At 41.3% G+C, this 27,554-nt stretch overlaps 1 protein-coding gene across 1 annotated transcript in view; it reads left to right on the top strand.

Annotated features, from left to right (window-relative positions):
* adat1 (adenosine deaminase tRNA specific 1) overlaps positions 1 to 18,826 on the top strand; it is a gene marked incomplete at both ends in the record, with an annotated part of 40,304 nt that extends 21,478 nt beyond the window's left edge. The window contains 4 exons of the mRNA XM_084172063.1: positions 2,425 to 2,570; positions 3,896 to 3,995; positions 4,428 to 4,514; positions 18,805 to 18,826. Coding sequence (XP_084028189.1) covers positions 2,425 to 2,570; positions 3,896 to 3,995; positions 4,428 to 4,514; positions 18,805 to 18,826 — 355 coding nt within the window. The remainder of the gene's footprint in view (positions 1 to 2,424; positions 2,571 to 3,895; positions 3,996 to 4,427; positions 4,515 to 18,804) is intronic.
* Positions 18,827 to 27,554: the final 8,728 nt, after the last annotated feature.

Below are 27,554 nucleotides of genomic sequence, written 5' to 3'. Positions count from 1 at the left end.
CTCATGATGCACTCCGCAAATGATATGTAACAACACCCTGAGTGCATCGGAAACGAAACACCAATACAAATGTAACAACAGCACAAAATAGATAAAGAAGTTTGTGGAATTTTATTTTGCGGGTGCCTTTTCATTATAGGATAGACACTTGTGATTTCTAGCTGCACCAATCAAAGCAGTGGAGCATGGTAAAAACCATTCATTTTGGGCGATGGGGGGAGCGGGGTTGCAAAACACAATCCTATTACACGCAATTGTACCATTTATAAAATGGTCATACATATTTTTTTATACAGACTAGCTAAAAAAGAAGTTAAACTTGACAATGATAATTTGCTGGTAAAACAAATAAACCAAAAACATAAGTTTGCACCCCATATTTTAATTTGCTCCATGGCTCAGGCGGCCAAGTGGAGGTTACAGCGAAAGCTGTTTGGCTCAGCCAAAGATTATGTAGTATATTGCTCAGCTCAGTCGCGACTCGCGAAGAGGAATAACTCTGCAGGTGTTTCCGATTAATAAACAATGCCTTGCTGGTGGGTGGTAACATTCAAATAAAACCCATCCCTGAAAAGAAACAGACTGAAAAGTATTAGCACATCATATCATATGGGAAGCACACAGAATTGGCCACTTCGGATTTCCCCCTTCAACCCCAAATATATCCTGCGTCATTCTTCGGAGGTGGAACCTTAACGAGAAATTCCGCTATAGGACAGGAATTACATCGATATAAGGGCACCATTGCCCTCTGGTGGGGGCCTTTAAAGCGAAATATCTACAATTCAACACATTTTGAATTATGCCATGTTAAAATGATATCTGAGTGACAGTGACTAACAATATCAATGTGGGCCCCCTGGAGGTCAGGGCCTCTGGGCACGTGCCCTGCGTGCCCGGTCGGTATTCGGACATGATTACTACAAGTTTAGATAGCTGGCTAGACTAACCACCAATCTAAAAATTGACATGGCTAATTGTCAGCTAATTGAGTGACTGACATAACAAGAGAAACATTGCACCTGGTGTATTTTATTGAGTCGGGGTAAGCTAACATTGACTGAAACCAACTAGCCTAGAGCTAGCTTGCGCTTAGCCAAGCTACATTTGGTTAGCATCAAGCTAGCGAACTGTTAAATGCTATTTTTGTACAAATATTAACACTTTAACATATTTTATCATGACATCACATATTTACATATACAGTTGAAGTCGGAAGTTTACATACACTTAGGTTGGAGTCATTAAAACTCGTTTTTCAACCACTCCACAAATGTATTGTTAACAAACTATAGTTTTGGCAAGTCGGTTAGGACAGCTACTCTGTGCATGACACAAGTAATTTTTCCAACAATTGTTTACAGACAGATTATTTCACTTATAATTCACTGTATCACAATTCCATTGGGTCAGAAGTTTACATACACTAAGTTGACTGTGCCTTTAAACAGCTTGGAAAATTCCAGAAAAGGATGTCATGGCTTTAGAAGCTTCTGATAGGCTAATTGACATCATTTGAGTCAATTGGAGGTGTACCTGTGGATGTATTTCAAGGCCTACCTTCAAACTCAGTGCCTCTTTGCTTGACATCATGGGAAAATCAAAAGAAATCAGCCAAGAACTCAGAAAAAAATGGTAGACCTCCACAAGTCTGGTTCATCCTTGGGAGCAATTTCCAAACGCCCGAAGGTACCACGTTCATCTGTACAAACAATAGTACGCATGTATAAACACCATGGGACCACGCAGCTGTCATACCGCTCAGAAAGGAGACGAGTTCTGTCTCCTAGAGATGAACGTACTTTGGTGCGAAAAGTGCAAATCAATCTCAGAACAACAGCAAAGGACCTTGTGAAGATGCTGGAGGAAACAGGTACAAAAGTATCAATATCCACAGTAAAACTAGTCCTAAATCGACATAACCTGAAAGGCCGCTCAGCAAGAAAGAAGCCAAACTCATGGACCATGTAGTTAACCATGTTGCCTCAATATTTTGAGTCATATTGCACTTTTGCACATTACATACCTGAATTAACAAGGTAAAATTATGAGACAGAGAGAAATTAGTAGTGTTCAGTAGTAGGCATTCTCCAAGATTGAAGAAGAAACCTCCAAGACCACCCGATATCACTAACGCTCCCCATTGACGCCACAGCTTCCCCTAGCGGCAGTAATCATTTACATTACTTTAAATGCAAATACCTGGGAGGCCTAGAAAATGATACAAGGGATGGCCCCATAAAATAACAAATGAAATAAAACATAAAAAATATGACCATACATATTTGTGTGTCACATTATGTGTGTTTCTGTTTGATCGTGTGTGAGAGACAGAGTAGGGAAACAGAAAGTTATTAGTGACCCCCACTGTTTAAACAGATTTGAGTACAACTAGAAGTGATTGGTTCTTCTGTGTTTCTCCAGGTGTTCTGACGTGACAGCCCTGCCTGCTGGCTTCACAGTGCAGGCTCCAGAGCTCCTGCAGTCCAGCCTGGAGTTTGCTCACAGCCAGGCACAGACGGAGCACAGTCAACAGCCCGGCCAGGGCAGAGTCTCACCCTGTGGAGCAGGTGGGAATACTGTTGTTTTACCCCCCTCAGTCACTGTCTCATTATGTAACACTTGTCCTTCACCCTATTTGTCCACTGTCATCCCATTTCACCTCATGTGCCCTTTCTAACTGTCCTAATCTTTTCTCAGCCTAAGGCTCTGTCGTAGCCGGCCGCGACCGGGAGACCCATGGGGCGGCGCACAATTGGCTCAGCATTGTCTAGAGTAGGGGAGGGAATGGCCGGCAGGGATGTAGCTCAGTTGGTAGAGCATGGCGTTTGCAACGCCAGGGTTGTGGGTTCAATTCCCACGGGGGGTACGAAAAAAATAAAATAATGTATGCACTCACTAACTGTAAGTCGCTCTGGATAAGAGCGTCTGCTAAATGACTAAAATGTAAATGTAAAATGTTATCTGGCACACAGTACATGACATCTGTTTATGTGGTTTATTTGCTGATATACATCAGTGTTGGGGAAGCTACTCTGAAAATATAGTTTACCAAGCTACCAAATACTTCACACTGGAAGACATTAAGCTACACTAAAGCTACCCTTAAGAAAAATATAGTTGACTTAGCTAAAGTTTTTTTGAAAAAGTAGTTTACTACATCCAGACTACTTTGTGATAAATTATAATATCTACATCTGAAATGTCATAGACTACAAATTGCAAGGACAGATCACTCTGAAGTCAGATGTCAAACAGAATGTGTAATTTAGTCTATTAAACACTATGTTTCAAGCACCTTAATTGGGGAGAACGGGCTTGTGGTAATGACTGGAGCAGAATCAGTGGAATGGTATCAAATACATCAAACACATGGTTTCCAGGTGTTTGATGCCATTCCATTTAATCCGTTCCGGCCATTATTATGAGCCATTCTCCCCTCAGCAGCCTCCACTGGTTTCAAGTCAGAATTAGGCAGTTCTGATGCCAAAAAAGAAAGGAAAGTATTACCTACTTCACCCATATGTTATTTTCTTTTTGAAAAATGTTTTATGTGTAGTTCCCCTGTTGCTCAGTTGGTAGAGCATGGCGCTTGCAACACCAGGGTTGTGGGTTCGTTTCCCACGGGGGACCAGTTTGAAAAATTTATGCACTCACTAACTGTAAGTCGCTCTGGATAAGAGCGTCTGCTGAATGACTAAAATGTAAATGTAGTTCCAGTAGTTAGCTAAACCGCTACATGGTAAAAAAAGTAATTAACTACTGAAAACACTACCAATATTTTAATTTAGTTTAACTACCACCAATCCACTGCAAAATGTAGTTAAATTACTAGTTAAACTACTTGTAGTTCACTTCTCCCCAACACTGATCTACACTGAGGCATGAACGTCAACTATCAACTGGTACACTGTGTCGGATCAGCCACTAGATGTCACTGCTAATGGATACAGACATGGAGTGACCAAAAAGGCTCGGGACACAGCAAAAGCACGGTAACAGAGGCAGGACATGTAGTTTAGGCACAAGTTAGACAAATTAAATCTGACCAGTTCCAGACCTTCTGTGCCCCCTATTTCAATGCACTCATCCCATCATATCCCGAGTGGCGCAGCGGTCTAAGGCACTGCATCTCAGTGTTTGAGGTGTCACTACAGACCCCCTGGTTCAATTCCAGGCTGTATCACAACCGGCCGTGATTGGGAGTCCCATAGGGTGGCGCAAAATTGGCCCAGCGTCATCCGTGTTTGGCCGGTGTCGGCCGTCATTGTAAATAAGAATTTGTTCTTAACTGACTTGCCTAGTGGAATAAAGGTTAAAAAATATATAAAATATCCATCTACATATAAGAAATGATGAGGCTGCCCCTATGTGTATTGTGTTAAGCCCCCTGAACTTGAGATTGACGGCTGTATATATCTTTTCAGGTCTCTTATTTGTAAAGTGGAACTTTTTCAGTCTTTCCTGTCACTGCTGGCTGCCACTGCCAAGTCCGACCTCCCTGAATCTCTAAGGTAATCGTCTCCCTGAGATCTGAGGCATTGTGTTGTGTGACAAAACTGCACATTTTAAAGTGGCCTTTTATTGTCCCCAGCACAAGGTGAACCTGTGTAATGATCATGCTGTTTAATCAGCTTCTTCATATGCCACACCTATCAGGTGAATGGATTATCTTGGCAAAGGATAAATGCTCACTAACAGGGATGTAAACAAATTTGTGCACCAAATTTGAGAGAAATAAGCTTTTTGTGCATCTGGAAAATGTATGGGATCTTTTATTTCAGCTCATGAAACATGGGACCAACATTATATTTTTGTTCAGTATAGATCAAAGGTGTGTGTGTGTTGCTGAGAATCCACTCCCAACGGAACAGGCACCCTCTGTTCTTCAGCTCTCCACCTGATAACCTGAGCCTACATCACCCCTCCCCCTTGGCAACCCCTCCTTTGCATTTCAGCTTCTGTGCCCTCTGAAATAATGATAGGATTTATACAGCAAGAAGGCCTGTTAGAAGAACACAACATTCATTATAAAATTTACAGGCAAATCATTATGGAATCCTAGTCTCCCTTACTGTATCTTTGGTGCTAACATTAGCAATGCTAGCTAGCTACCCAGCTAACAACAAACGTTCCCACAACTTGAGAGAACATTCCCTTAAGAGTCTCATTAGGTCATTAACTAATGTTTTCATATGAATGTTCCCGTGATGTGAAAGGAATGTTTCCAAGAGACCATTTCCTTAATGTCAAATAGAACTTACCCAGAACGTGGTTACCATATTCTCAGAACATAAAATATTAATGTTCTAGACAAGTTTCATGGAAACGTTGCAAGAACATTCATGTGTCCAGTTTTCTGTTGGTTAGGAGAATATTCAATCAACGTCACACCAAACATACACAGAACATGTTCTCAGAATATAAGAATATAAGATATTGATGCTCTAGACTTTTCATGCGAACGTTGCAAGAACATTTCTGTGTATCAGTTGTCAGGACGTCGCCTGATGGTCCCATAGAAACATTCTCCCCCCCAAAAAATTTAATTACACATCACGCCTTGTTACTGTTGCCGAGCCAATCAAGGCCCTGATTGGTGAACCACTGATCCATTCATAGCTCTTTGTCTGTTGGCAAGGTTAGGGATACTCACACATAGGGCTGTAGCGGTCACTAAATTTCATCAGCTGGTGATTGTCAAGCAAGTAACTGTCGGTGTCACGGTAATTAACGTAAATTAACATAAACACATTTAGCATCCCCTGGCTTCCACACATAGCCTACAAGCCACTAATGCAGTCTAATATATCCATGTAATATAGCCTACACCTTCACAATAAATCCATTATTTATTTTAGACAGATCTAAAGATGCATGATATTAAGAACATTTAGTCTATTTCAGAAGAACAGTATAGCATACTCTTGAGTTGTCCTTATGTTAGGTCCTGATCTAGCTATTCCAAATGGCTGTGGGCTACACAAGTTCATTTAGCAGACAAGATTTGCTTAGAATTCCGTGACATTATTTTATATTATTTTATAATATGAAGAATACAATTGAACAAAGCTGAATAAAATAGAAAGGATCTTTTCTCCAAACGATTTGAGGGAGTGAGCACATGCAGCTATTCTGTGTTGAGCAGTTAAATAGGTACTCCTATAATTTAGAGTTATTAATGTAACGTTGGGCTAAATGTTTTGATTTTTAATACATTGTAAGGCTGCATGATGTGACCCTAATGATGATTTGAAAAAAGTTGCTTGAAAGGCATGAGTTCTGCTTTGTTTTTTTGCGCAGGCTGTACACACTTTATCAGTCTCTCATTCACAATTTGACAAGCATTTGATAATGCCTCGAATTTCACGGCAGCCTCCCATTTGTGTGGCTGTAATGCACCCTAAAAATATCCATGCCTTTTGCGGCCAGTGGCACCTGGACTAATGTTCAGTCGTGTGGTCAGGTGCCACAAAAAGGGACTTCGAAAAATTGTAATTGGCTCAAAACAGGGCAGCACGGCTGGCCCTTGGATGTACACAGAGAGCTAACATTAATATGCATGTCAATCTCTCCTGGCTCAAAGTGGAGGAGAGATTGACTTAATCACAACTTGTATTTATGAGAGGTATTGACATGTTGAATGCACCGAGCTGTCTGTTTGAACTACTGGCGTACAGCTCGGACACCCATGCATACCCCACAAGACATGCCACAAGAGGTCTCTTCACAGTCCCCAAGTCCAGAACAGACTATGGGAGGCGCACAGTACTACATAGAGCCATGACTACATGGAACTGTATTCCACATCAAGTAACTGATGCAAGAAGTAAAATTTTATTTTAAAAAAACAGATAAGAATACACCTTATGGAACAGCAGGGACTGTGAAGCAACACAAACATAGGCCCAGACACATGCGTACACACACGATAACATACGCACTATACACACACGTACACAAGGATTTTGTATTGTAAATATGTGGTAGTGGTGGAGTACGGGCCTGAGGGCACACAGTGTGTTGTGAAATCTGTGAATGTATTGTGATGTTTTTTTTAATTGCCTTCATTTTGCTGGACCCCAGGAAGAGTAGCTGCTGCCTTGGCAGCAGCTAATGGGGATCCATAATAAATACAAATACATATAAACTGGCCACTGATTGTATGTTAATTTCATTATTTGGCAACAGTTACAACACCTATCTGATCTAAATAAAATTAGTTTATCAATAGCTAGGTTTCCATCCAATTGGTGACAGATTTTCCTGTGAATATTCTAAAATCTGCATTAAAAATGTTTTCCTACCAGTGCTTTTTCCACCAAATTGACTTGTTGTCAGTGTGTGATGATGTAGTGCACACAGAATGTACTTTTCCGCTTAAGTGTTCATGTACCAAATAACTCTACGGATAGTTTAGTGAAAAAAACGGTTCCGTTAAATAGTCTGGTCTTGGCACGTGCACTCTAGCCAACAGTTTGCAGATAGCCTACTATTGGATAGTCTACAATCAGCATTCAGGATTAGACCCACCCGTTGTATAATGCAGAACAAACATGTCAGTAACCACGTTTCCATCCACAGTTGGCAGAAACGCCTTTATGTGCAACTATTGATATAGTAACTGTCAAATTGAAGTAAACTTGGGAGTCACGCGACAATATGGTGTGTGGTCCTCCCACTACTTCTCGGAAAACCATGCAGTTTATTAAACTAGAGATTAAATAAATTATTATGAACTTCACAGGGTGGTGAAAGTGCAAGATGATGAGCTTGATGCTCCTTTCCAATAAATATCAAGGGTCTTATTCTGGTGACATGATGATCGATGCTTGACTGCCGTTTGACAAATAAAAATATGGTCGCTCTTATCCATAATAATCTCATCATGTTTAAAACCGCATTCCAGTCGATGTCTATTCCACAAATTACCACTGGCGTTGAGTTACCTATGACGTTGAAATGCCTATTTACTCTGTTCCATCTGATTGCACAATCCACTGTCTCATCAGCTCCGGCATGCACTTTATTACATTTACATTTACATTTTCGTCATTTAGCAGAAGCTCTTATCCAGAGCGACTTACAAATTGGTGCATTCACCTTATGATAGCCAGTGGGACAACCACTTACTTTTATCCTATCCCAGGTATTCCTTAAAGAGGTGGGGTTTCAAGTGTCTCCAGAAGGTGGTGTGTGACTCCGCTGTCCTGGCGTCGTGAGGGAGCTTGTGCCAGAGCAGCGAACAGTTTTGACTGGGCTGAGCGGGAACTGTGCTTCCGCAGAGGTCGGGGGGCAAGCAGGCCAGAGGTGGATGAACACAATGCCCTCGTTTGGGTGTAGGTGTAGGGACTGATCAGAGCCTGAAGGTATGGAGGTGCCGTTCCCCTCACAGCTCCGTAGGCAAGCACCATAGTCTTGTAGCAGATGCAGGCTTCAACTGGAAGCCAGTGGAGTGTGCGGAGGAGTGGGGTGACGTGAGAGGACTTGGGAAGGTTGAACACCAGATGGGCTGCAGCGTTCTGGATGAGTTGTAGGGGTGTAATGGCACAGGCAGGGAGCCCAGCCAACAGCGAGTTGCAGTAATCCAGACGGGAGATGAAAAGTGCCTGGATTAGGACCTGTGCCGCTTCCTGTGTAAGGTAGGGTCGTACTCTGCAAATGTTGTAGAGCATGAACCTACAGGATCGGGTCACCGCTTTGATGCTAGCAGAGAACGACGGGGTGTTGTCCAGGGTCACGCCAAGGTTCTTTGCACTCTGGGAGGAGGACACAACGAAGTTGTCAACCGTGATGGCGAGATCTTGGAGCAGGCAGTCCTTCCCCAGGAGGAAGAGCAGCTCTGTCTTGCCGAGGTTCAGCTTGAGGTGGTGATCCATCATCCACACTGATATGTCTGCCAGACATGCAGAGATGCGATTCGCCACCTGGTTATCAGAAGAAAATTAATTGTGTGTCGTCTGCGTAGCAATGATAGGAGAGACCATGTGAGGATATGACAGAGCCAAGTGACTTGGTGTATAGAGAGAATAGGAGAGGGCCTAGAACTGAGCCCTGGGGGACACCAGTGGTGAGAGCACGTGGTGCGGAGACAGATTCTCGCTACGCCACCTGGTAGGAGCGACCTGTGAGGTAGGACGCAATCCAAGAGTGAGCCGCGCCGGAGATGCCCAACTCTGAGAGGGTGGAGAGGAGGATCTGATGGTTCACAGTATCAAAGGCAGCAGATAGGTCTAGAAGGATGAGAGCAGAGGAGAGAGAGTTAGCTTTAGCAGTGCGGATAGCCTCCGAGACACAGAGAAGAGCAGTCTCAGTTGAATGACCAGTCTTGAAACCTGACTGGTTTGGATCAAGAAGGTCATTCTGAGAGAGATAGCAAGAGAGTTGGCTAAAGATGGCACGCTCAAGAGTTTTGGAAAGAAAAGAAAGAAGGGATACTGGTCTGTAGTTGTTGACATCGGAGGGATCGAGTGTTTTTTGAGAAGGGGTGCAACTCTCGCTCTCTTGAAGACGGAAGGGACATAGCCAGCGGTCAAGGATGAGTTGATGAGCGAGGTGAGGTAAGGGTGAAGGTCTCCGGAAATGGTCTGGAGAAGAGAGGAGGGGATAGGGTCAAGCGGGCAGGTTGTTGGGCGGCCGGCCGTCACAAGTCGCAAGTTTCATCTGGAGAGAGAGGGGAGAAAGAAGTAAAAGCATAGGGTAGGGCAGTGTGAGCAGGACCAGTGGTGTCATTTGACTTAATAAATGAGGATCGGATGTCGTCAACCTTCTTTTCAAAATGGTTGACGAAGTCATCCACAGAGAGGGAGGAGGGAGGGGGAGGAGGAGGAGGATTCAGCAGGGAGGAGAAGGTGGCAAAGAGCTTCCTAGGGTTAGAGGCAGAGGCTTGAAATTTAGAGTGGTAGAAAGTGGCTTTAGCAGCAGAAACAGAGGAAGAAAATGTAGAGAGGAGGGAGTGAAAAGATGACAGGTCGGCAGGGAGTCTAGTTTTCCTCCATTTCCGCTCGGCTGCCCGGAGCCCTGTTCTGTGAGCTCGCAATGAGTCATCAAGCCACGGAGCAGGAGTGGAGGACCGAGCCGGCTGGAAGGATAGGGGACTTAGAGAGTCAAAAGATGCAGAGAGGAGGGTTGAGGAGGCAGAATCAGGAGATTGGAGGGAGAAGGATTGAGCAGAGGGAAGAGATGATAGGATGGAAGAGGAGAGAGTAGCGGGAGAGAGAGCGAAGGTCACGACAGCGCATTACCATCTGAGTAGGGGCAGAGTGAGTAGTGTTGGAGGAGAGCGAGAGAGAAAAGGATACAAAGTAGTGGCCGGAGACTTGGAGGGGAGTTGCAGTGAGATTAGTAGAAGAACAGCATCTAGTAAAGATGAGGTCAAGCGTATTGCCTGCCTTGTGAGTAGGGGGAGACGGTGAGAGGGTGAGGTCAAAAGAGGAGAGGAATGGAAAGAAGGAGGCAGAGAGAAATGAGTCAAAGGTAGACATAGGGAGGTTAAAGTCACCCAGAACTGTGAGGGGTGAGCCATCCTCAGGAAAGGAACTTATCAAGGCGTTAAGCTCATTGATGAACTCTCCAAGGGAACCTGGAGGGCGATAAATGATAAGGATGTTAAGCTTGAATGGGCAAGTGACTGTGACAGCATGGAATTCAAATGAGGATATAGACAGATGGGTCAGGGGAGAAAGAGAGAATGTCCACTTGGGAGAGATGAGGATTCCTGTGCCACTGCCCCGCTGACCAGATGCTCTCGGGGTATGCGAGAACACATGGTCAGATGAGGAGAGAGCAGTAGGAGTAGCAGTGTTTTCTGTGGTAATCCATGTTTCCGTCAGCGCCAAGAAGTCGAGGGACTGGAGGGTAGCATAGGCTGAGATGAACTTTGCCTTGTTGGCCGCAGAACGGCAGTTCCAGAGGCTGCCGGAGACCTGGAACTCCACGTGGGTTGTGCGTGCAGGGACCAACAGGTTAGAGAGGCAGCAGCCACGCGGTGTGAGGCGTTTGTATGGCCTGTGCGGAGAGGAGAGAACAGGGATAGACCGACACATAGTTGACAGGCTACAGAAAAGGCTACACTAATGCAAAGGAGATCGGAATGAAATTAACTAAACATCTGGGGAAGCGAGGCCTCCCTCACTAACCTTTCACTGAAACACTCAAATACAACTCTTCCAACTTCCACTTTAGAAATTATAATTGCTGTAATCTACAGTAGTTCAAGGTTTCCAGGAATAGACTAACTTAGTTTATTCAGCTAGCTAACTTGGTACAGTATCTTCTGTGACAACCGCCCAGGGCACCATATCCTATGATGCCATAGCTAACTAGCATGCTAGCATCCAATAACACACAGTTTAGCACCAATACTTGGTTACAACAAACTACCAATGGATCATTCATATCTGTGTCTAGTTCCTTTCATAACGCAGAAGTAATTAAACGTTGGCTAGCTAGCACAAAGTCAGTCATGCTAGCTACACAATTGGACTACACATCTCGAATGTTCAGAAAGTGCTTACGTTGCAAAATTCTCATTGACTAAAATGATACAGTACTGCTAGCTGGTAATGTTGGCTAGCTAGCAGCGGCTGCGGTGTTGACTGTTTGAAAATGTAGCTGGCTAGCTAACCTCGATAGTTTCTCTATACTACACCTTTGTCTTTGATACCAAGACAACTATGTAGCTAGCTAACTTTACACTAATCAAAACGTTCCGTTTAAATGTATTTAGTTGCTACAGTACTGCTAGCTGGTATAGTTGGCCAGCTAGCAGTGGCTGTGGTGTTGACTTAGTATGGAAAACGGCGTCGCTGCGAACGAATGTAGCTGGCTAACATTACACTAATCAAATCAAATAGTTCCGTTGTAATGTATTTGGTTGCTACAGTACTGCTAGCTGGTAAGGTTGGCTAGCTAGCAGTGGCTGCCGTGTTGACTGCTAGCTGGTAAAGTTGGCTATAACTACCTACAATAACTACCTAGATAAACTATCTACAATACCTACAATACCTACCTACAATAATTACAGGTACTCTTAAGCGTGAAATAACATTGGAAACAACTATCCACAGTTGCTAACAGTTACCAAATTACCAGTAGCTACCCGCTAGCTAGCTTTATTGGTCCAAGTAGTGGGTTAGCTAGCTAGCCTCGTGCTTCACCGGGCTCAGCCGAATACACTACAATACTTACCTACAATAACTACCTACAATAACTACCTGGATAAACTACCTACAATACCTAACTACAATACCTACCTACAATCTAAATGCATGGTTTAAGCTTTACTCAACACATATAAAGAAGAAGCCAAGCTTACCTCTCCGCTTAGAAGAACACAACCTCACCCCATTGCCTCTCTGATCCTGACTGGTCCTGACTTTATAAACTTGATTTCCACTATAAAAAGCATCTAGACATTATCTCACATTTCTTTTAGAAAAACATTTCGTTTTCAACAGCGGAGATTTGTATAAACCTTGCTGTCTGTCTCGTCGACATTTGCAACATTGTTTACATTTTCAAATTCGATCTCCAGCTGTCCCATAGTAATGAACATGTCAGGAGTCGGGACGAGACACACAGACAGGCAGCGTTTCTCAGCTAGTCGAAATCATGAATCATACGTGTAGATTTCAAAAATACAATAGAGTTCTTTTTTAGATGCTCAGCTATATAGAATTAATGTGGTCATAATAAATATATCTACAGATTTCCATCTTTCAATAACCAGGTTCCGTTCCCATCCAACCTTTTTATGGAAGTAAAGTGCATGTCGGATAAAACATTTCACAACAGGCCTGATGGAAACAGCTAATTTGTCGGTAAACTTTCCAAATGTTGACAAAACAAAATATGCTAAACAAGGTGGGATCTTTTTGTGTATGTAAAATATATTATGCGAGAAATATAGGTGGAAACACTTTTATGCGCAAATATTGATATAATAGCCATAATATCGAAGTGACGCGATGATGTGTGGTCCTCCCACTTCGACTTGGGTCTGGGAAATCATACAGTTTATTAGGCTACAGATGAAATAAATTATGATGAACTTCAAATGGTGGTGAAAGTGCAAGGTGATGAACTTGATGCTCCTTCCACTAAATATAATATAAATAAATAACTAGTATTGTTTTATTGGACATTTATTTGAGAATTTAACCACAGAAGTTATTTTTATGTGCACTTGTCATCACAGACAGCCTTTTATCCCCAACAAGTCAATTTGATGGAAATACCTCTCTGGTGGGAAAATATGCATAGTGTTTTTATGCAGATTTTAGAATATTCACATGAAAATCTGTTGCCAATTGGATGAAAACCTAGCTAATGAGAAACTCATTTTAAGTAGATCAGATAGCTGTGTTGTAAATGTTGCCAAATAATTACATGAATATATTTTGCTAGCAGGTCTCGAACCCAGTCCACCAGCACCAACGACTGTCCCAATAAGGGATATCTCTAGGACATGTGCTTATTGGGCAAGTATAGTTAGGCCCTGTCCTGTCCATAAGAAACCCTACCCCCTCCTCCATAGGCACTTGTGAAGATCTGAAACAACTTGATAGGTGTATGGCTGTAAGCAATAGGGTGAATGCACTTCGAAGTAAATCTCAGCTCTGTTAAAAGTAGGCTACACTCAAGAAAAGCTTTTATTGATCATAGTGATTCAGGAGTATCATTAAAACAGGTTAACATGCCCCACCAACATTAGACAACTATACAGAAAGCCCTTAAATTGCTGACATAAGTAAATAAAATAAATGATGAATATACTCAGACTAAGCAATTCATTAACCTGGACTCAGGGGTAGACATTACATAGTAAACATACATTCAGAAAACTACAAGTAGTATGATATGTTACGTTTCGTATGGTATGTATTAATTTGTGGATGTCCATCATCCATTTCGTATGAAATGTTATGAATTTCACGTACAATATGTTACGAATTTGGAAAAATGTATCATATATTATGAATTCCAATTAGTTGTGTCTAACGTTAGCTAGGTGGCTAACGTTAATGTTAGCTAGGTGGCTAACGTTAGCTAGGCTAGGGGTTAGGGTTCGCGGTTAAGGTTAGGGTTAAGATTAAGGTTAGGAGTTAGGTTAAAGGGTTAAGGTTAGGGGAAGGGTTAGCTAACATGCTAAGTAGTTGCAAAGTAGCTAAATAGTATTAAGTAGTTGCAAAGTTGCTAATTAGCTAAAATGCTGAAGGTGTCCGTGATGTAATTAGAACACGCAACCTTTGGGTTGCTAGACGTTCCGCATTATACCTTTGGGTTGCTAGACGTTCGTGTTATACGCCTACCCATCCACCCTGACCAACCACCCTAGTTTTGTTTTTGACTTAAGTCATTATCTGTCTTATCTAACCATACCAAATGTAACATACTGTATCATAATAATTTGAGTGTCACGGATTTACTATGTCACGTCTAGTCTATGAGACCAGGCTGGAAATATGACACAGATATGGTGGCATACGACTAATTAAACATGAAACTTGAAACTGTGTATGTTTGGTGGGACGTTGATGAAATATTCTCCTAACCCTCAGAAAACTGGACATGAAAAGTTCTTGCAACATTCCCATTAAACGTATCTAGAACATTCATATCTTGTGTTCTGAGAACATGGCAACCACGTTCTGGGTATGTTCTGTTTGACACGAAGGGATGCCAAAACATGCTAAAAAGGTACTCAGAAGGTTTTTGCTAACATACAGTGCATTCGAAAAGTATTCAGACTCCTTGACTCTTTCCACATTTTGTTACGTTACAGCCTTATTCTAAAATTGATTAAATTATTTTTTCTCTCATTAATCTACACACAATACCCAATAATGACGAAGCAAAAACAGGTTTTTATAAATTTTAAAAAAATCAGAAATACCTTATTTACATAAGTATTCAAACACTTTGCTATGAGACTCGAAATTGAGCTCATGTGCATCCTGTTTCCATTGATCATCCTTGAGATGTTTCTACAACTTGATTGGAGTCCATCTGTGGTAAATTCAATTGATTGGACATGATTTGGAAAGGCACACACCTGTCTATATAAGGTCCAGCAGTTGACAGTGCATGTCAGAGCAAAAACCAAGCCATGAGGTCGAAGGAATTGTCCGTAGAGCTCTGAGACAGGATTGTGTCGAGGCACAGATCTGGGGAATGGTACCAAAATATTTCTGCAGCATTGAAGGTCCCCAAGAACACAGTGGCCTCCATCATTCTTAAATGGAAGAAGTTTGGAACCACCAAGACTCTTCCTAAATCTGGCCGCCAGGCCAAACTGAGCAATCGGGGGAGAAGGGCCTTGGTCAGGGAGGTGACCAAGAACCCTATGATCACTCTGACAGACCTCCAGAGTTTCTCTGTGGAGATGGGAGAACCTTCCAGAAGGACAACCATCTCTGCAACACTCCACCAATCAGGCATTTATGGTAGAGTGGCCAGACAGAAGCCACTCCTCAGTAAAAGGCACATGACAGCCCTCTTGGGGTTTGCCAAAAGGCACCTAAAGACTCTCAGAACATGAGAAACAAGATTCTCTGGTGAGATTAAACCAAAATTGAACTCTTTGGCCTGAATGCTAATCGTCACGTCTGGAGGAAACCTGTTACCACCCCTACAATGAAGCATGGTGGTGGCAGCATCATGCTGTGGGGATGTTTTTCAGCGGCAGGGACTGGGAGACTAGTCAGGATTGAGGGAAAGATGAATGGAGCAAAGTACAAAGAGATCCTTGATGAAAACCTGCTCCAGAGTGCTCAGGACCTCAGACTGGGGCAAAGGTTCACCTTCCAACAGGACAACGACCCTAAGCACACAGCCAAGACAATGCAGGAGTGGCTTTGGGACATGTCTCTGAATGGCCTTGAGTGGACCAGCCAGAACCCGGACTTGAACCCGATCTAACATCTCTGGAGAGACCTGAAAATAGCTACACAGCGATGCTTCCCATCCAACCTGACAGAGCTTGAGAGGATCTGCAGAGAAGAATGGGAGAAACTCCCTAAATACAGGTGTGCCAAGCTTGTAGCATCATACCCAAGAAGACTGAAAGCTGTAATCACTGCCAAAGGTGCTTCAACAAAGTACTGAGTAAAGGGTGTGAATACTTGTGTAAATGTGATATTTCAGTTTATAATATTTTTACATTTGCAAACATTTCTAAAAGTGTGTAGATTGATGAAGATTTTTTTTTTAAATCCATTTGAGAATAAGACTGTAACATAACAAAATGTGGAAAAAAGTCAAGGGGGTCTGAATACTTTCCGATGGCACTGTAGATAGAATGTTCCTCTAACTAACAGAAAACTGGTCACTCAAACATTAGCGGAACATTACGAGTAACATTACAAAAACTTTCTCTGTCCCTAGAATTGTTAGCTGGATAAGTAGCTAAACCTTCTGCATCTGTAATAAAGTGTTTTCAACGATAACAGACAAATACAGCCTCAGCGACTGTCCAAGCAACCATCCAACAACCCTGGAGGCCTATTAGAACTAATAAAAGTATCACGGTTACAAGAAATTCAGTATGAAAACATAAACTATTTGGAAAGGGCACAGTTGCTGCCAGAGCTGCAACTTCGGTCGGTGATGGTGGGAGAGGTTTTGCAGAATGGAATCATGGGAGTTTGAGCCTTGAACAACATAGAAATATTGGAGTAAGTTGACTGTAAATATAATTCTGTAGGTTTTTGAGGGTCTATTTAAAATATTTAGAGATGTTATTAGACAACGACAACCACAGCAACATATAGCAGGGAGTTCTAATATGATCAGAAAACTACAGACAGGTTATATAGATTGCTGAAAATGACTGTCCTTAATTTATTGTATTAGTCATCTCACGGATCCTACTTGAAAAGGTAACAGAAAATTCTGCACACTATCTCCATGTATTTAGGTAAAGATGAGAGAGGCCTGTAATTTCATCATAGCTACACGTCAACTATGACAGACAAATTGAGAAAAAAAATCCTGAAAATCACATTGTAGGATTTTTAATGAATTTATTTGCAAATTATGGTGGAAAATAAGTATTTGGTCACCTACAAACAAGCAAGATTTCTGGCTCTCACAGACCTGTAACTTCTTCTTTAAGAGGCTCCTCTGTCCTCCACTCGTTACCTGTATTAATGGCACCTGTTTGAACTTGTTATCAGGATAAAAGACACCTGTCCACAACCTCAAACAGTCACACTCCAAACTCCACTATGGCCAAGACCAAAGAGCTGTCAAAGGACACCATAAACAAAATTGTAGACCTGCACCAGGCTGTGAAGACTGAATCTGCAATAGGTAAGCAGCTTGGTTTTACGAAATCAATTGTGGGAGCAATTATTAGGAAATGGAAGACATACAAGACCACTGATAATCTCCCTCGATCTGGGGCTCCACGCAAGATCTCACCCTGTGGGGTCAAAATGATCACAAGAACGGTGAGCAAAAATCCCAGAACCACACGGGGGGACCTAGTGAATGACCTGCAGAGAGCTGGGACCAAAGTAACAAAGCCTACCATCATTAACACACTATGCCGCCAGGGACTCAAATCCTGCAGTGCCAGACGTGTCCCCCTGCTTAAGCCAGTACATGTCCAGGCCCATCTGAAGTTTGCTAGAGTGCATTTGGATGATCCAGAAGAGGATTGGGAGAATGTCATATGGTCAGATGAAACCAAAATATAACTTTTTGGTAAAAACTCAACTTGTCGTGTTTGGAGGACAAAGAATGCTGAGTTGCATCCAAAGAACACCATACCTACTGTGAAGCATGGGGGTGGAAACATCATGCTTTGGGGCTGTTTTTCTGCAAAGGGACCAGGACGACTGATCCATGTAAAGGAAAGAATGAATGGGGCCATGTATCGTGAGATTTTGAGTGAAAACCTCTTTCAGCATGACAATGATCCCAAACACACCGCCCGGGCAACGGAGTGGCTTCGTAAGAAGCATTTCAAGGTCCTGGAGTGGCCTAGCCAGTCTCCAGATCTCAACCCCATAGAAAATCTTTGGAGGGAGTTGAAAGTCCGTGTTGCCCAGCGACAGCCCCAAAACATCACTGCTCTAGAGGAGATCTGCATGGAGGAATGGGCCAAAATACCAGCAACAGTGTGTGAAAACCTTGTGAAGACTTACACAAAACGTTTGACCTGTGTCATTGCCAACAAAGGGTATGTAACAAAGTATTGAGAAACTTTTGTTATTGACCAAATACTTATTTTCCACCATAATTTGCAAATAAATTCATTAAACATCCTACAATGTGATTTTTCTGGATTTTCTTTTCTCATTTTGTCTGTCATAGTTGACGTGTACCTATGATGAAAATTACAGGCCTCTCTCATCTTTTTAAGTGGGAGAACTTGCACAATTGGTGGCTGACTAAATACTTTTTCCCCCCACTGTACATACACATACACAGATACACACACTCTGCTGCTAATGTCGGAACCTCTCCACTCGAACTCAGACACAGGAAATGAAGCGGTGTTGGCAGGGCATGGAGGAATGAGGTGGATGTCCAGTCTGATGAGATGCAGGGTTTGAGCATCAGAGACAGAAACACAGAGGACAGGAATCCTAGGGACATGTTTCCACACCCTGGAAATAAATCCTTAATTTCCTCAGTAGTGTAAAAAGGGTTCATTCCATAGAAATAGAATGATTCATTCTCATTCGATGGTTCATTCACCATTTCACCTCAGGTCTTGTGATTTAGAGGTTAATATGTCATGGTAACGGACACTGAGTTTCTGTATTTGTTGTTTCTGTTTGTTTGTGTCTGTAGGGGAAAGGAGCTCCCCATCTAACAACAAACGTTCCCACAACTTTAGAGAACATTCCCTTAAGAGTCTCATTAGGTCATTAACTAACATTTTCATAGGAATGTTCCCGTGATGTACAAGGAATGTTTCCAAGAGACCATTCCCTTAATGTCAAATACAATAGAACTTACCCTGAACGTGGATACCATGTTCTCAAAATTTAAGATGTGAATGTTCTAGACAGGTTTCATGGGAACTTTGCAAGAACATTCATGTGTCCAGTAGGGGTTAGGATAATATAACATTAACGTCCCACCAAACATACACAGAACATGGTTGCCATGTTTTCAGAACATAAGATATTAATGTTCTAGACATTTTTCATGGGAACGTTGCAAGATAATTAATGTGCTTGGACAGTCGCTGGGGCGGTATTTGTCTGTAATTGTTGAAAACACTTTGTAATGATGTCATGTTATAGTATTGTGAGGGCAGAGGAAGAGTTAAGAGATGAGTGGTTTGGGGCCATGAAGTCTACATTCCATTATGTCAAGGTAGATTAGTGATGTTTAGAATAGCATGAGTGATGGGCAGGATACTGACTTGGGGTAAAAAGTGATCATCAAAGACAGGGAGTGCCCATGGAGACTTGCCAGATGTATGCCAGGAAGATGGTAATAAAGGCTATATAAGATAGTGTCTTCTTTGTTCAAGTTAGTTCAACTGATGAAGGGCAAAGCCATGTCCGTTTGTTAGATGAACCCACAAGCTCGTGATTCAATAAATACTTGGTATGAAATCTCCACAGAATGTCTAAGTATATCCTTGCATCCTTGATTCTTTGATACCTGAGAAACTCATCATAACAGATTGGCGTCTAAACGAACAGGATGCAGTTCACAGCTCAACTAACAGGTAAGCAGGCTTTCATTTTTTGAATTATGTCCAAATCTGCTTATCTGTGGTAAAGCTGAGCTGTAACGAACGTTTAAAATGCTATATTTTAAAAGGGGATGATGAGTGGTGTTGAATTATGTAAAGGGATGTAAGGAGAAATATTGAATTGCAAAATGACATGATGCTATGATTCAAAACAAGGTGTGTTAACAGTAATTAGCATAAATTGGTAAAGAGAGACTGATGTGTTGTATCATCATGGGAGTAAAATAGATGAAGTTCTGATGTGTTGTATCATCATGGAATAATTCATGAAATAGAGAGATGTGCTGTATCACTATGAAAGCGATAAACGTCTTTGGTAGACGAACGTAGAAAGATGCGAGGTTCGAGTCCTCAACATGACGAGATTATGGAGTGTACGACATTATAAAATAGAATCAAAGGTTACAGGCCTTAGTGCAGAGTTGTGAGGTTCGAGGCCCCAACAGAGCAGGAATTCTTTATTGTGATGTTTAATTCATAATGGTTAAAAAAAACATTATGAATGAATGGGTTTAAGGCCCTTTTGAATTAATACTTTAATGAATTACTCAAAATGGCTAGGAGAGGGAGCCAATGACAAGTAACATATTGAGTCATAGCACCAAAAAAATGACATTTAAAGGCGAACTACATTTTAAAAACATTATCAGAAGTGGATTTGATGCAAGAATTTAAATTACTAACATTGAATGTTACTAACATTGCATGGGTGATAATGAATATCCTCAGGAGAGTATTTATAAGGGGTAAATAGAGCTTGATGTTATTGTAGAAAGTAGTGGAAGAGTCTGTGTTTTCTGGGACAGGAACGGCAGTGTCCTTGGAAATTACCGTCTGTTTTTTTGGTTCCGCTGAGAGAATGAAGGAGAGGCTGATTTGGGTTGAATGAGGATTATTAAACTAACTGAAGTATTCTTTGATGTGATTATCTAGAAGTTTCTAGCGGTCTATATGGAGTTTGTGACAAATGTGAAAATATGATCCATTTTACGTATGGGTAGGTGATTATTAGAGATTTCATAAAATAATAATTGGAATAATAATAAATATTAACTTGTTTACCCAAATGTAGACGTACGTCGTGGGTGAAGAAAGTAATTAATATGGGCTTTCTAAGTTTATACCGTTGTTGGATCATGTGATGGTGGAATAAACTGACCATAAGTAAAGTTGTTTTAGACGTAATGTATAATATAGTACAAAGCCAATATAGGGTTCAATTGAACTAATTATCATGGTAGAGCTAACGTAGTAAAGTGATGGAACTTCATTTTGTATCAGAGGGTAAGATGAGAAATCATTGTAATGGTGCTATTTGTGGAATTTATTTATCATTTCAAGGCATGGAGTAACAATCTGCATTTATGAGTGTAAATTCCACTGCTGATGTGTTGATTGAATGGGTACGACGGAGTATTTGGTTTAGTGATGTTGAATGTATGATTTGAAGCGTGTGTGGTTTAAATAGCAGGACTCTTGTAGCTCGGTTGGTGGAGAATGGTGCTTGCAACGCCAGGGTTGTGTGTTTGATTCCCAAGGGGGGCTAGTATAAGTATAAAAAATGTATGAGCTCACTAATTGTGGGTCGCTAGGGATAGGAGCGTCAGCTAAATGACTAAAATGTAAGAATGTTAACGGTTATGGAGAGAAGAGTGCGTGGTAGTAATTTTTTGGGCATTGAATAAGGTTTTGCTACATTAAACGAGTGAGAATGGTGGAATATGTCTATAAATAAACTGGATCGTGATAAATGGATGATTTCAATATATGATGGTAAACTACAGCAAGTGTTTGGTGTTACTTGTAGCCTACTTAGAAAGGATAGTTGACTAGATCTCATTCATTCTGATAATGGCGGAGTGATGGTTTCATTGCGTGGCTATGATTTTGGTTGATTACAAGAGAAATAGGATATAGTTTACGACGCATGGAGAAGTGAATGTCTTATATGGTAATAGATAAACTGAACCAAACATGACGTTACTACGGCAATTTAGGATGGTTAATGTTGTTAAGTTTGTTTTTAAACCCTATGATAGAGGTAAATGCAGAACACTGTTTGAAAGTGTGTCTTATTAGGTCTGCTAGTAATAATGGAAGAATTTAAATTTTTGTCTGCGGGTGTTAACCATTGGGGCTTGCTGAAACGTGAGGGCGCTGTAAGGGACATTATGGGTTACGTTAGGTTTAGAAGGATCGCGTATTTTGTAGGACGTCATAGGGGGTTGAATATTATCGGCAGGAAATGGCTAACTAGTTAGCGGTGAGAGCTAGTGCGGTTTTCATTAGATGACCTCACTTGCTCTATGAACTGGAAGTAGTTGCTTTGCAAGAATCGCGGATTTTGTATGGTGTGTCGATGGTGAATGTTGTCGATATGTGTAGAGGGTCCCTGGTTCGAGCCCAGTAAGGGACAGAAAGCAAATCTTTTACATTGATGCTATTGACGTGAATTACTGGTTTAATTGATAACATTATAGGAAAGATATTGTCCTACCAATCCATGTCGGATAGGATAACATAGTAATTAAAATTGCATATCGGTGAATGGATGTTTTATTGGTGTCACGATCGTCGTAAGCAACGGACCAAGGCGCAGCGTGATATGCGTACATCTTTTTAATGTGTACTTAGCAACACGATACAAACAACAAAAACAACAAAATGAAACGTGAAGTCCTCGGTCATAAATACACAAACCTACACGGAACAAGATCCCACAATTAACTAGTGCCAACAGGTTGCCTAAGTATGGTTCCCAATCAGAGACAACAAGCCACAGCTGCCTCTGATTGGGAACCACCCTGGCCAACATAGAAATACACAAACTAGAACATGAACATAGAAAACACAACACAGACACTACACACCCTGGCTCAACTTTTAAGAGTCCCCAGAGCCAGGGCGTGACAATTGTTTTTGACTATAAATGTACAATTAATTTGTCATCTGTTGAGGTACCGTTATAAGGAAAGTTAGCGGTAGAGTATGATAGATATTGTAGAGGGTTTAAAAAGTAAGTAAGTTAATTGGGTGATGAGACAGGTTGACTTGATGTTCAATGGGATTGTTTAATATTAGTAATTATTTATATTTAGGTGAATAAGAATATGTTATTAGGTAGTATTGCTTTGTGGAGACGATTTACTAATGAAGAACATGTCTAGATAGTTGAATAAGGAATGATATTTGATAATTGATCATTTTATTATGACATTAGATAGTTTGTTTAAACAACGGTGAGTTATGACGATGGTTCATTACTTCTGATAACTATAGGCTGTTTATAGTACGTTGAACGATGGGAGATAGTTGTTGCTGTTGGCCTGATGGATTAAGTAGACATCTTTTGTGGGTTTTGGATTATTATATTTTAATAACATCAATACAACAGTTTGCGATTATTAAATTACTAGAAAGGGGTTATAGGTTTATAGTGGAAGGTGTAGTTAACTTAATGAAACGTGTTATTATCTAGTGTCTTCTAAGTGGGAGTTTTTTTTCCATGATTGATGGGAGTCTCCTATAATATTATGTTAGGGGTAGAGTAGGAGACAACGTATCAAACTATTTTTAAATCGATGCTGGGGATAAGAGATCTGGTCTTACTTAAGAGGAGTACATGATTGTATTGGATAATGTATGGAATTTGACATTTAGAGGGGAGTTAGGAACAATAAAAGGGGTAGCTGATATTTCCTAGGTTGTTGATACTGTGGTGTCCGAGACAACGATGCTGATTATGCTGTGATGATAATAATTCCGCTGACGCTGTACTTTGATTATAAAGGTTTATTATTTCAAAGGATTCCAGCGTCAATTTACAGACATCTGCAGATATCTGGAGAATAACCGGACCCAATCCCTAATATGTTATTTCTCCCCGTCCTTTGTTCAAAACATGGTATTTATCCTATGTAACATAAGATGGGTGGTTTTTTGACAGACCAATCCCCGGCTTCCACATATCTCCAAATGTCCTCTATTCCAAGAAGCCTATGTAGTAATGCTTTCCAGATGTTTCAGCAAAGCAGAGTAAAGTTGATATATTGCACCATTTGCAAATGTCAGCAAAATCATAGACCTTCAGACACTACAATACTGTAAACGATAATGCTTTATTTGATATGGGATCACAAGGAGCAGATGTAGGGGTTCAATAATCATGGTGAGATTTAAAGAGGATATGATCTGAAGGGTAATCAATTCAACAGAATCATTGTAAACTCAGAGGAATTTTGAGTGGTTTTAATTTTGTGAAAGGTTTTATATAATATTTTTATGGAGTAGTTATGAGGAGTGAGATTGATATAAACGATTATTGGTGAGATAGGACTGTGGATATATGTATCATGTTTTGTGGGTACTTACTATCTTTGGATTACTGATTGTAAATAAATGTTAACGACATGTATACTTTCTCTTCCAGGAACATGGGGATTTCTTTATATCTCATTGGGATGTTTCAAAAGCATGTAGGCTAGGTGGAACTAGTTTATTATATTTATAATTATATTAATTATAAATTAAGTAGTCTTATTTTTAGGTTGTCATAGGGAGCTACCAAATTAAATAAGGCCATGTTTGTTTTATTTGTTTTCCAAATGGGTTTTTCAAATAAACACACAACACACCAGTTTCAACAGGTCAAAGGTGATATGTCTTAAAGGAGCACACACAGTGAATTTTATGGAGTTTTTATTTTTATTTTTTGGTGTACATGATTTCTTATGAGAATAAATGTCATGAGGATTTTATGTACACTTGGGGTACATAACATTTATTAGATGTTTTGAATGTTGGTAATGATTAGTATACTGTTTGATGGAACAATTCGTTGAATGATTTCAATGACCTCTGAACTCTGTTCTGACTTGCTGGTGTGATCTGATCACCCACACTAGTAATCCTGGGTGAGGAATTTAAGATAGTTCATTTTACTGAGTTGAGGGTAATTTATTAAAACTGACTATTGTGAAGCGGTTTTTATAATTTGATTTTAATATATATGATTTGGGCTATATAATAAAAAGAGAGAGAGGGAGCTATCCTGAATGAGGGATACCTGTTGATAGTTAAGTGTACTAATCTTGGATTACTTTACGGGATAGAAGTAAATTGAGGTATTATCAAAGGTTGTCTTTTTAATTTCATTTTTATTAGGGTTTAATAAACAATGTTGGTGTTTTGTTTTTGAAAGCATGAATCACGTTGTGACTCGTGTTCAAAAAAGGAGGTAGTATTGATGGTATGAGGATTTATTGGTACATTTGCATATTGTATTAAGAATATGAGCAGTAGTAAGTAATGTGTTATGGGTTAGATTAAATGTTTTAGGGGAAAATGTATTTGTGGTATAAGGCAGAATTTAGAGGAGACCTTTCTATGACATTAGTAGACTGCAACAAGCTGCAAGAATGTGCACTTCCTAATCTAGAAGGCTTATCAGGAATGATAAGACGAAAGGATGAAGTAGCATGCTGTGTCTCAACTAACAATGTTATGAAGATTTTTTTTCGAAAAGGTGAAGGCTTCTCTGACAGACCTACCAGGAGAATCTGGACATTTTTTGCAATTTGGAGACTATGTGGTGGTAAAGGATTAATGAAGTCATTGATGGACAACACCCAAGTGGACTCTGCATTTCCACAACAAATGTCAAATAGAACATACCCAGAACCTGGTTGCCCTGTTCTCAGAACATAAGATATGAACGTTCTAGATACGTTTCATTGCAATGTTGCAAGAACTTTTATGTGTCCAGTTTTCTTTGGGTTAGGAGAATATTCCATCAGCGTTCCACCAAACATACACAGAACATGGTTGCCATGTTCTCAGAATATAAGATATCAATGTTCTAGGCACGTTTCATGGTAACGTTGCAAGAACATTCATTGTAGATGTGTACAAATAAAAAAAGCAGACACTGAATATCCCTTTGAGCATGGTGAAGTTATTCATTACACTTTGGATGGTGTATCAATACACGCAGTCACTACAAAGATACAGGAGTCCTTCCTAACTCAGTTGCCGGAGAGGAAGGAAACCGCTCAGGGATTTCACCATGAGGCCAGTGGTGACTTTAAAACATTTACAGAGTTTAATGGCCGTGATAGGAGAAAACTGAGGATGGATTAACAACATCATAGTTACTCCACAATAATAACATAAATGAGTGAAAAGAAGGAAGCCTGTACAGAATAAAAATATTCCAAAACACTCATCCTGCTTGCAATAAGGCACTAAGGTAAAACTGCAAAGAATTTGGCAAAGAAATGTACTTTATGTCCTGAATACAAAGCGTTATGTTTGGGGCAAATCCAACACAACACTGAGTACCACTCTTCATATTTTCAAGCATGGTGGTGGCTGCATCATGTTATGGGTATGCTTGTCATCGGCAAAGACAATGGAGTTTTTGGGGGATAAGAAAATGGAATAGAGCTAAGCACAGGCAAAATCCTACAGGAAAACCTGGTTCAGTCTGCTTTCCAACAGACACTGGGAGACAAATTCACATTTCAGCAGGACAATAACCTAAAACACAAGGCCAGATATACACTGGAGTTGCTTACCAATAAGACTGTGAATGTTCCTGAGTGGCCTAATTACAGTTTTGACTTAAATCGACTTGAAAATCTATGGCAAGACTTGAAAATGGCTGTCTAGCAATGTTCAATAACCAACTTGACAGAGCTTTATTCATTTTTTTTAGAATAATGTGCAAATATTGTACAATCCAGGTGTGCAAGCTCTTAGAGACTTACCCAGAAAGACCCACAGCTGTAATCGCTGCCAAAGGTGATTCTAACATGTATTGACTCAGGGGTGTGAATACTTACGTAAATTAGATATCAAGGGGTATGGATACTTTCTGAAGGCACTGTACATGTTCATTCATACAGTAATTATTATTCAACATGTCTTCACCTCTGTAACGTGTACGCTGGGAGTCGGGAAGCAAGTACAGGGAGTGAATTTAATAATGAATAATACATGGAACAAAACAATAAACACGAGTAGCGTACAGACATGAAATACAAACACAGACTCAATAACGCCTAAGGAAGGAACCTGTAGAGCCTGCCGAGGCACGGGAACCTGTCGAGCTAGCCGAGGCACGGGAACCTGTCGAGCCAGCCGAGTCACGGGAACCTGTCGAGCCAGCCAAGGCACGAAAACCTGCAGAGGCGCGGGAACCTGTCGAGCCAGCCTAGGCTCGGGAACCTGTCGAGCCAGCTGAGGCACAGAAGCCTGTCGAGCCAGCTGAGGCACTGAAGCCTAACGAGCCAGCTGAGGAGCCTCAGGACGACGACGTCCAGAGGGACGGTCCCGAGGACCAGTGGCAGAACAGTTGCCTCTGCTGAGGCGCGGGAACCTGTCAAGCCTGCTGAGGCACGGGAGCCTGACGAGCCGGCTGAGGCACGGGTGCCTGACGAGCCGGCTGAGGCACGGGTGCCTGACGAGCCGGCTGAGGCACGGGTGCCTGACGAGCCGGCTGAGGCACGGGTGCCTGACGAGCCGGCTGAGGCACGGGAGCCTGACGAGCCGGCTGAGGCACGGGAGCCTGACGAGCCGGCTGAGGCACGAGAGCCTGACGAGCCGGCTGAGGCACGGGAGCCTGACGAGCCGGCTGAGGCACGGGAGCCTGACGAGCCGACTGAGGCATTGGAGGTTGCTTCGGCTGTGGCATTCGGACTCGACGTCACCAACATTTTTTAAATACAAATAATACCTGATGCTCCCCTTTGGTGAGGCGTTATTCTGTAACGTGTATGCTGGGAGTCGGGAAGCAAGTACAGGGAGTGAATTTAATCATAAATAATACATG

This window comes from Coregonus lavaretus (genome assembly GCF_964263955.1).
Source record: "Coregonus lavaretus genome assembly, chromosome: 11".
NCBI lineage: Eukaryota > Metazoa > Chordata > Actinopteri > Salmoniformes > Salmonidae > Coregonus > Coregonus lavaretus.
The sequence above is the reverse complement of the archived record's forward strand: the minus strand, read 5'-3'. Positions and strand labels throughout refer to the sequence as shown.